The sequence below is a fragment of the Heterocephalus glaber genome, unplaced genomic scaffold, assembly GCF_053883595.1.
Source record: "Heterocephalus glaber isolate CG9 unplaced genomic scaffold, H.glaber_assembly_v1.0 deba00001481, whole genome shotgun sequence".
NCBI classification, from domain to species: Eukaryota; Metazoa; Chordata; class Mammalia; order Rodentia; family Bathyergidae; genus Heterocephalus; species Heterocephalus glaber.
Genome location: NW_028258317.1, coordinates 18,468,666 through 18,479,173, shown reverse-complemented (window position 1 = coordinate 18,479,173; position 10,508 = coordinate 18,468,666). Strand labels below are relative to the sequence as shown.

The 10,508-nt window shown below is 43.4% G+C and overlaps 2 protein-coding genes across 14 annotated transcripts in view; one reads left to right on the top strand and one right to left on the bottom strand.

Moving 5' to 3' along the window:
- The window catches only part of LOC147825850 (uncharacterized), a 30,819-nt gene extending 28,522 nt beyond the window's left edge, over positions 1-2,297 (top strand). For 8 of the 13 annotated variants that reach the window (XR_015440029.1, XR_015440028.1, XR_015440025.1 and 5 more), the window contains one exon: positions 2,073-2,297. Coding sequence is in view for 5 of the 13 variants with exons in the window: in XM_087183775.1 (XP_087039901.1) it covers positions 2,073-2,252 (180 nt within the window). In the remaining 8 variants the exon portion in view is untranslated. Of the gene's footprint in view, positions 1-877; positions 1,063-2,072 lie in introns of all 13 variants that reach the window. The other 5 variants (XR_015440030.1, XR_015440024.1, XR_015440023.1 and 2 more) reach the window with 1 other exon arrangement.
- The window catches only part of Dcaf12 (DDB1 and CUL4 associated factor 12), a 39,603-nt gene that overhangs the window by 5,689 nt on the left and 23,406 nt on the right, over positions 1-10,508 (bottom strand). The window contains exons 5-7 of the mRNA XM_004838411.4: positions 4,909-5,102; positions 3,725-3,790; positions 232-394 (exon numbers count right to left, since the gene is read on the bottom strand). Coding sequence (XP_004838468.1) covers positions 232-394; positions 3,725-3,790; positions 4,909-5,102 — 423 coding nt within the window. The remainder of the gene's footprint in view (positions 1-231; positions 395-3,724; positions 3,791-4,908; positions 5,103-10,508) is intronic.

Sequence of the window (10,508 nt, the reverse complement as noted above, 5' to 3'; positions counted from 1 at the left end):
GACCAGTGTTTTCAGCAAAAGCTCCTGTGGTATCTGAAACTCTGCTACCATATTTAAGCTCATCTCTGAGTTAACAAATACTTCCATAAATAAAATAAAATGTATTTTTAAAAAAACCTCTTAAAAAACAACAAAAAAACCACCAGATACTTCCATGTTACATACCCATCACTATATTTGTTTAGAAAGCACCATAGGCTGCTAGTTCACAAAGGACACACCAGGACTTACCACTGCCTCGTTCTCTAGAGCACACCGACTTGACACTGTTTGATGGCTGCCGTGGATCTAAGAAGGAGACATGAGCTTGGGAGCCCACAGCATACACTGACCATTCACTACCATAGGCCAGACACACATTCTCCCGCCAATATGGCAACTTGGTGGAGAGGAGCTGAAAAGAGAGGAGAGATGTAGCCATGGTATCACCAGAGTGCATAAGCCAGGGGCTTTTTCCTTCAACTCCCACCTCTGTGGGTTTTGCTCACGCAGCCACATAAGGGCAGAGAAAATGGCAAACCCTGGTTGAGGAAATAACCTGCTAGGTGTGGTAACGATCATTTGTAATCCCAGCACTCTAGAAGGCTGAGGCAGGAGGATTAAAAGTACAAACCCAGCCTGGGCGGCTCAGCAATTTAGCAATTCTGTCTCAAAATAAAAGAACACGCTGTGGATGTGGCTTAGTGTAAAGGCCCTGGGTTCAATCCCTAGTATAGCTAAATAAATAAACTAGTTTTTTAAAAAGGAAATAACCTCTGCTTAAGGAAAAAGGTAAATCTGGAATTAAATAATGAGAAGAGTCGGGAAAGGTAAAGACCTACTGGTTGTTTCCAGGAATAACTACAGGATACTAAAGCCAATGTTCCACCCTGTTCAGTCTTCAGGAAGACCCAACGCCCTTCTCACTGTTCTTCAGATAACGGGGCTGATTTCTGGCTACCCTCAGCCCAACTCCCCAGTTGAACGGCAACTGTACATTCAACTGCACACCATAGGGCTGGATTAATCCACATAACCTGAATCAGCCGCAAACCTGGATCCCTGTCACTTGGCAAATTCTCAGTGAGTAGCTACTGCACATGAGACACCATGCAGGATCAGAGCTTAGAGCTGCTGCAACAAAAAAAGGGAGTCAGTAATCCCCAGAGCCCTGCTTCCTCTTGTGAGAAACTGTGGCCCTGACTTTTCTATCAAAGGATATTAACAGGAGCACCTCCACCCTAGGTAGGCCCTCCGGAACACACTGAAATTATGGAAATGCTTGCTTAGTTTAAATTCTGGAAACATAACTACAGACCAAGATAGCTTATCAATAACCAAGGATTTTCTGTTCCCCACATTCTCTTCCCTCCCCACTCTTCCTTCCCCCCACCAACCCTTAGGATCCTTCCCTTGCACTGGCTTGCTGCTTAAACTAGCCAACTGTGATAGATTATAAGCCTTTGAATTCAGCCAGTGAATTTAAAGGATAGCTGCTTCCCATGCACGAGGGCTTAAAAACTCCTGCTTTTTGCCCACTCAGTGCGCCTGCTGCCTCTCATCTGAGTACACTTGTGCCCTCTTGCAGAAGGAAACTTTAAACTTTGCCTTGCTGTGTTCTCTTGGTTGCTTTAAGAGTGCATTCTTTCTAGCACTGACAATTTGAGTCTGGGGGCTCATTTCTAACATTTTTTTTTTTTTGAGATAAGGTCTTATACCACTCACTAATCCAGGCTGGCTTTCCATCACTCCTGCCTCAGACTCCAGCTGTTGATAGGAAATAGGGAGTGGCTTAGACCGGCTGGGAAGACGGGTTTGGCAGGATCCTAGAATCTACCCAGCATTGCTTCTCAGGACCCCATATGTAGACGTTCTCTTGGGGTTCCTGTGAGGAGTGAACAGCATAAAAGGTAATAGATGCTACGGAAAGCTCGCTACTGTGGCTTTCCTAATGGTAGCCTGCCCTGTGTCCTCAGGGTATACTTTTCTCCTTATTTGGCCCAAGTTGACTCTGCAAAGCCTGTTTCTCCCTTAATCTTCACTTTTACTTTTTGAAATAAACTTTGTCACCATTTTTGTTTATCTTGTTCCAGATGAGAAGAACCCGGAAACCAAGATCCAAGCACCCTAAACTGGGTAACACTGTCATTACAAGTGTGCATCTCCACATCCAGCCCTGCCTCCTCTTGAGAAAAAGCCTTGAAGAATACCAAGCAATAAAGGCTTCTGGGAGAAGGAGGGCAAATGATTCATATGTAGGCTTAACTCTATGAAAAAGCTATTTGTAAGACTTGTAAATTAAAACAATTATCTCATTACCACACATGATTATTTCAGACACGGTTTATCTTCAGTCACCAGTGGTACCTAACATTTGTTTTCCCACCTTTACGACATACTAAGCACTCAATAATCTATAAACAAATATTTAAATACACTGTGGACTAGAGGACTGCTAGTTAAGACAGTCTCTCAGAATAACCCTTTCTTATCTTTTCTGTGTATGTGTGTGTGGTATAAGGAATTGAATCCAGGGCCTATACACTGAGCTACATTCTCAGTCAATTTACTGTATGTTTTTGTGGTTTTTGAGACAGGGTTTTGCTATGTAGTTCAGGCTGATCTTGAACTCACTATGTAGCCCAGGCTAGCCTTGAACTTGTGGCAGTCCTCTTGCCTCAGCCTCCCAAGTGCTGAGATTACAGGCGTGTGCCACTACACCCAGCTTTTGGGGGTTTTTTTTGGTACTGGGGATCGAACTTGGGTCCTTGCGCTTGCGCAGCAGGTGGCAAAACTACTGAGCTAAATCCCCGATCCCTGGCCCTTAGTTTTGTTTGGTTTTTTTTGGTACTGGGGATTGAACTTGAGTCCTTGTGATTTTGAGGCAGGTGGTGGAACCACTGAGCTAAATCCCCAGCCCTTTGGGTTCTTTTTATTATTATTTTTTTGTTATTGTTTTTTGAGACAGGATCTTGCTATATAGTTCAGGCTAGCCTTGAACTCACTATGCAGCCCAGGCTGGCCTGGAACTCTCAGTAATCCTGACTCAGCCTCCCATGTGCTGGGATTGCAGGTGTGTGCCACCATGCCTGGCTTTTCAGCCTCTTTTTTTTTGGGTACCGGGGATCGAACTCAGGTCCTTGTACTTGCACAGAAGGCGGTGAAACCACTGAGCTAAATCCCCCAGCCCCTCAGCCTCTTTTCTATCTATCTATCTATCTATCTATCTATCTATCTATCTATCTATTTATTTATTTATTTATTTAGATAGCAGGGATCGAACTCAGGACCTTGTGCTTGCCAGGCAGGCACAGCGCCATTAAGCTACATCCCCAACCCTTCTCAGCCTCTTTTAAAAGTTATTTTTAAGAGAAGGTCTTGCTAACTTGCTCAGGTGGCACTCAAAATGCTCCCAAGTAATGAGATTACAGGTGTGTGCCACTATGCCCAGCTCCTCCAATCTCTTTATAAAGGCTTTCCTTCAAGAGAGGCATGCCAGACTCTGAATTTCATGTACTTTGCCATAATATGCCTGGACCTGTGGAGATTGGGTGTTTTAGACTAGAATGAAAAGGCTCAAGGAAAATCATTATTATTATTTTGCAGTTCTGGGGACCAAACCCAGTACCTTCCACATGCTAAGTAAGTACTCCACCATTGAGCTATACTTCAGCCCTGAGAATTAAGAGTATTTTAACCAAAAGGTAGATCATTAGGTTAAAGTATTAAGCCATGTTCATCATACCTTAGACAGTGTGTTTTCAGCCTTCCAGAGATGAAAGTAGCCATCCAGAGACACTGCTCCCAATTCCTGTAAGAGCAATGAAAAATAGGTTATAGCTCAATCCATAGAAACTAAGGTATAATAGAAAGCAAGGGAAGACCTTAAAAATCAGGGTCCTCTCCTTATGACTTCCACAAGACTGCCCATAACTATCACCTTACGGACCACAGTATATTAAACTGCAAGAAGGAAGCCTGAGCTATAGTATAACCCAGGTACCCATGTTCAAAAAGTCCTCACTATGCCATCATTCCCAGCATCCTGGTGGATTGTTGAAGCAGAGCACCCAAGTGAAGGACAGCTGCCTAAGTCTCAGTGTGAGAGCTGTAAGTAAAAGGTCTAATCTAGGAGAAATTAGACTGGGTGTGGTGGTGTACTCCTGTAGTCCCAGCACTCGGGAGGCTGAGACAGGAGCATTACTGTGAGTTCTAGGTCATCCTGGGCTACATAGTGAGTTCAAGGCCACCCTGAATTACACAGTGAGACCTTGTCCCCACCCCCCCACCCCCCCACCCCGCCCAAAAGGAAGAAATTTAACCTTCAGTCAGAAATACAGATGGGAGATAGGAGGCTAAGAAAACTACCCTTCAACTGTGACGTGGTTCGGATTTTTTTTTTTTTTTTGGTATGGAGATCAAACTCAGGTCCTTGCTCTTGCAAGGCAGCCACTGAGCATTTTAAATCCATAGCCCTGGGCCTACATTTTTACACTCAAAACACTGATGTCAGGAGATCTGACACAATTATTAGATAAGACTGTGTGACAGTGTGAAGGGAAAGGAGGCAGTGAAAAGGAATAGGAACTGTGAAGACCAAAAAAGAAATGATTGCTTTTAAAGGCAAGTATGAAAAATCATAGAGCCACTGCAAAGGCATGTGCAAATGAAGCATAGTCAAATCAAGGTGTCCCTAGGGAAACTCTACAAGGCTGACATACAAAAATGGCCCACCTAGAGAAACACTGCAGAGATCAATCCAAAGGTGGGCCTCACAGACCCATTATTTCTCACTAGCATCCCTCAGCCTTTAACAGATGCTCTGTGGATACAGAACCAAGCTACACAGCAACCACTGACATAGGGGATGCATCTCCCAAGACATAAGCTAAGAGAACAGGCTTCACAGATTCCTTTGTGACTTCATACCTTGTTCTTGTTATTGAAGGCCAGAGCCCGGACCTTGCAGTTGTCAGGGTTTGTGTCCTCCTTGGGGATGTCCTTTAAGGCCTTGTGAGTGATGTGAGCATACACAGGGACTCGTGACACATTGTGCCTTGCATCACTTTTGGTCAACACATCATCTGTCACCTCCCAGAGTCCCATAGAACCATCACGTGAGCCTGCAGAGCAGAGAGACCAGAGATGTCAAATATACTCAAACCTCCATGGGACACTTACACAGAAGCCAATATGGACCTTCCTTAGTCCTTGGCATCATCCTTATCAGTACTGTGGCTTGGCCAGATGAGAAGCAGGCATTTTATACATTTTTGGGGTGGTGTTGGGGCACAAATCGAGGACTTTACAAATGTCAGGCAGGTGGCTCTACCAGTGTGGCTCTACCAGTGTGTTACAACCCCAGCTGGCAGGAGTAATTTGAATGTTAAGATTATTCAACTAAGACCTAGGAGTTAAAATATAACCTTTCAGCAGTTTAATATGATTAGTAGGGGTTTTTAAGAAGAAAATTTAACACAGTATGATAAAAGCCAAGTTATTTTCCAGGATGAATGTTTAGGTCACTTGGCATACGTTCACAGGTCACTTCCAGTGGGCAGTAGGGCTTGGAAACCTCTGCTCTAGAACAGTGATACTTAATTTTGTGTGTGTGGCACTAGAGACCAAGTGCAGGGCTTTTGCACTGAGACACATTCCCAGTTTTTATTTTGAGACAGGACCTGGCTAAATTGCAAAGTATCCCCAAGTGGGACTCGAACTTGAAAACCTCCTGCCTCAGCCTCCTAGAGTGCTGGGATTATAGACATGCACAAAGAAGCCCAACTGGTACTTTAAACGTTGTGTGTTTTTTTTTTTTTTAAAGTTTTTAATCCTTGGGTTTCTGTAAGAGACTTAAGATTATTACAGACCTCTTTCTCTAGAAAAACACCCTCCTCCTCCTCCTCTCCTTTTGTCCCCATCTCCCTCCTCTCCCCCACATCGTCCTCCTTCTCTCCTCTCCTCTCATCCCCTCCTTATCACCCCACCCTTTTTCATGGGGCTGGGAATCTAACCCAGGGCCTCACGTACATTAGGCAAGCGCTCTACCACTGAGGTACATACTCAGCCCCCAGTAAATCACCAGATCTTACATTTAAAGAAATCCAAGGGCTTCCTTAAAGCTTTCTATGGACAGAGATTAAAATCCCTTTATTCAGATCGACTACTTTAGCCAGGCATAGGAGCACATGTCTCTAATCCCAGCATTCTGGGAGGCTGTAGAAGAAGGATCACAACCTCAAACCCAGCCTGGGCAATTTAGCAAGACCCTGGCTCAGAATAAAAAATGGCTGGCGGGGCCAGGGATTTAGCTCAGCACCTGCCTCTGCCTCACAAGTGCAAGGACCCAAGATCAATCCCTGGTACCAAAAACAAAAATGGCTGGGGATGTAACTTAAATGTCATGAAAGCCCTAGATTGAATCCCTAATACTGAAAACAAACTATTTTTTGTTTTCAGTACTTGGGATGGATGCGAGGGTCTCATTCATGCTAAGCAACTGCTGCATCACTGAGCTACATTCCATTTTTTATTTTATTTTCAGACAAGACCTTGCTAAGTTGTCCAGCTGGCCTCAAACTTGTGAACCCTCTTGCCTCAGTCTCCCAAGTAGCTGGGATTACCATGGTGGACAAAAATTATGTTTTAAAATTCCTTTTCCAAAGCAGATCATTTGAGAGGCTGAGGCAGGAGGATGCTGAGTTCAAGGCCAGCCAGGAGTACAAAATGAGTTCAAAGCTGACCTGGACTACATAGCAAGACCTTGTCTCAAAATACAAAACAAGGGCGGGGGATTTAGCTCAGTGGTTCCAGCGCCTGCCTCGAAAGTGCAAGGTCCCGAGTTCAATCCCTGGTACCAAAAAAAAAAAAAAAAAAATACAAAACAAAAAAAACCATGCCAGGGATGTAGCTCAGCGGTGCCACACCTGCCTGGCAAGCACAAGGTCCTGAGTTTGATCCCCAGTACAAACAAACAAACAAACACCTTTTCTAGTAAAATTATTTGCCAATTCTCCTTTAAGACCAGAAGCTGCCCTCCCCATACTGCAATCTCCTGAATGATTCATAGTAAGAACTGTCTAACACAGGAAATACACTACCCAATTTGTCTGTATAGGGCTTTCGGGCAGGGATTCAAAGCAGAAGCTTCACCACATGTGAAAATCTGGAAAAGACCAGAAAGAGAACAAACGGTACATCTGGAGAACTACACATAGTTCATCATGCTGGTTTATGCAGTGCACCCATGGAAGCTATCAGAAAGTTCAAAAGGTGGGCAGAGTTCTTGTATTGTGGCTACAAGATTTCCATTTTATCCTACAGATACTAGAAAGTCACTTAAAGAACAGGGCTGGGGAATACAGCTTAGTGGTATAGTGCTGCCCTAGCACATGTGAGGCCCTGGGTGCAATCCCCACTACTGAAGAAAAGTCACTCAAAACATTTAAGCTTGGACAGGGATTTAGCTCAGTGGTGCCACACCTGCCTTGCAAGCTCAAAGTCCTAAGTTCGAATCCTGGTATCAAAAAACCCCAAAAAACAAAAAACCAAACATTTAAGCTTCAAGGAGAGATAACTAGATAACTGTGTTTTAGAAGACGATGATGTTGGTTTTTACAGTGCTAAGGATTAAACCTAGAGCCTGGCACATACCACACAAGTGTTCTACCACCAGGCTACCCATGCAGGCCAACAGAATATTATTTTGTATCCAATGGGATCTCGTTTTTCCCCTCAAAGTGTTATTAGGAAAAAGATCTAAGAAGGGTTTTCCAGCAGAGTTCAGTGGTAGTGAACTTGCCTAACATGTACACTGTAAAAAAAAATTCAAACATACTGAGACATAGAAAGAATTTTACAGTGATTATCTACCTACTCTTCTACTATTAACATTTTATTATACTTGCCTTATCACATATCTATCCATATATCCACCTTTCTATGTGATCTCAATTTGATTTTTTTGGGTGGAGGGGCTGTAGTGGGGATTGAACCCAGGACCTGGACTATCTATCTAGGCAAGAGTACCACCACTAAGCTACATCACCAGCTTTTATTTTATTTTTAATTTCTTTGAGACAAGGTCTTATTAAATAGCCCAGGCTGGCTTTAAACTTGCGATCCTCCTACCTCAGCCTTCTTAGTAGCTGGGGTATGTGCTGTCAGCTGTGGTGGTGCATTCCTGTAAGTCCAGCTATTTAGGAGGCTGAGGCAGAAGGGTCACAAGTTCCAGGCCAGCAGACGCAAACAGGAAGAACCTGTCTCAAAATAAAAAATAAGCCGGGGATTTAGCTCAGTGGTTTCGCCACCTGCTGTGCAAGCACAAGGACCCAAGTTCGATCCCCGGTATCTACCAATCAATCAATCAATCAATAACCAAACAAAACAGGCATGGGGGTACACACCTGTAATCCCAACACTCAAGAGCCTGAGGCAGGAGGAGCGCCATGCCATGAGTTTGAAGCCAGCCTGGGCTACACAGTGAGTTCAAGCCCAACCAGAACTACATACCAAGACCCTGTTTAAAAAAAATTTTAAAAACAAACCCAAAGGAAATAAAAACCAAATAAAATAAAAATTTTTGAAAAGGGGTGAGGATGCAAGGTCCTGAGTTCGATCCCCAGTACCAAAAAGGGGTGAGGATATCAGCTCAATGAGTGTTCTTGGATTTAATGCCCCATACTGCAAGTAAAAAAAAAAAATGCTAAAAAGAAAACCTAGTAGGATATCTTTCTTTCTTTTTTTGTTTTTGTTTTTTGAGACATGGTCTCACTAGGTAGTTTAGGCTGGCCTTGAACTCACTATGTAGCCCAGGCTGACCTCAAACTTGTGGTAATCCTCCTGCCTCAGGCTCCCAAGAGCTGGGATTATAGCCGTGCGCCACCACACCTAGCTGGAGAAAATTATTTAAAGTACTAATTTGGCACCCACATGAAGATTGGTAAGTGTAGGTAAGAGTAGAAGCAAAGAGAAAATACAAAAGTCTACTGGCACAATTCAAGAGATAGATGATGAGCACTTGAAAAGGTAGAAAAGAAATTGATGGATTTAAGAGATATTTTAGAAAATAGTTATCACCATAGTTTGGTAATTTAAGAAGATTGACGAGCCTAACGTGTTAATTTTTTTTTTCTTTTGGCAGTGTAAGGAATTGAACCCAGGGGCTCATGAACACTAGGAAGTGTTCTACCACTGAGCTATACCTCCCACCTCTAAGATGAGTTTCAGTTCTCTGCTATGGACCTAGCTGGAAGATGGGAGCATGAGTCAATACACATCAACGGCAGGGAGGGCAGAGCTTTGGAAGGAAGATGAGAATTCTGAACATTCTGATTTTTTTTGTTACCGGGGATCAAACTCAGCACTTTGTGTTTTCGAGGCAGGTGCAGCACCACTGAGCTAAATTTCTGGCCCCTGAACATTCTGATTTTGAGGCACAAAATATGCATGGGATGATACTCATATTTAGCCTGAATGTAAAGAGTAACAAATAAGCAGGGCATGGTGGCGCACATCTGTAATCCTAGCAGCACAATCACAAGTTCAAGCCCAGCCTGGGTAGCTTAGCAAGACTCTGTATCAGTGATGGCAAACCTTCTTTTTTTTGGTACTGGGGATCAAACTCAGGTCCTTGCACTTGCGAAGCAGGCGCCGAAACCACTGAGCTAAATCCCCAGCCCAATGGCAAACCTTTTAAAGCCTTCAGTGACAACAAAAAGCCTACTGTGGCACATGGGCCATAGGTTCGCCACCACTTTTCTATATCACAATTTAAAAATTCTTTTTTTTTTTGGTACCGGGGATTAAACTCGGGTTCTTACAATTTAAAAATTCTTAAAAAGAGCTGAGGCTGTAGCTCAGTGCAAAAGCCCTGCATTCAATTTCCAGTACCCACACCCCATTATTAATTAATTAATTAATACCTAATATTAGCTGGGTATGGTAGCTCATGCCTATAGTACTAGCACTCAGAAGGCTAAGGCAATAGGATTGTGAGTTTGAAGCCAGCCTAGAATACAGAGCTCAGTGGTGTCAAATCTTTGGCACAAGTGCCAGAGTCAGCAGTTTATTACCATTGAAAGCTTTAAAAGGTTCACCATACTGACATACATCCTCAAAAAAAGAGTAAACTGGGTATGGTGGCACATGCCTATGATTCCTACATTCTGGGAGGCTGAGGCAGCAGGATTGCAAGCTTGAGCCACAGCTATTTTAAACTGTTCTATACAGTTCTGGAAATGCAGATATGGGAGCTATCAGCCCAAGAACACAAGATACCGCCAGAGTATCTGAAGGAAGAGATGAACTGCCAGAGTATCTGAAAGAAGAGATGGGAGATTCTCAAAACAAACCTAAGTCTTAGCTCCCACAAACCTAAGTCTTAGCTCCCACAAACCAAATTTATTCAAGTTACCCTCATATGAGGGTCTCCCATAAGTGTGACATGACTCAGCTTCTTTTTTTTTTTTTTTTCAGCTTCTATCTTAAAATAAGCTCTCATTCCACTGGGAGATCAAATGACAGAGAAT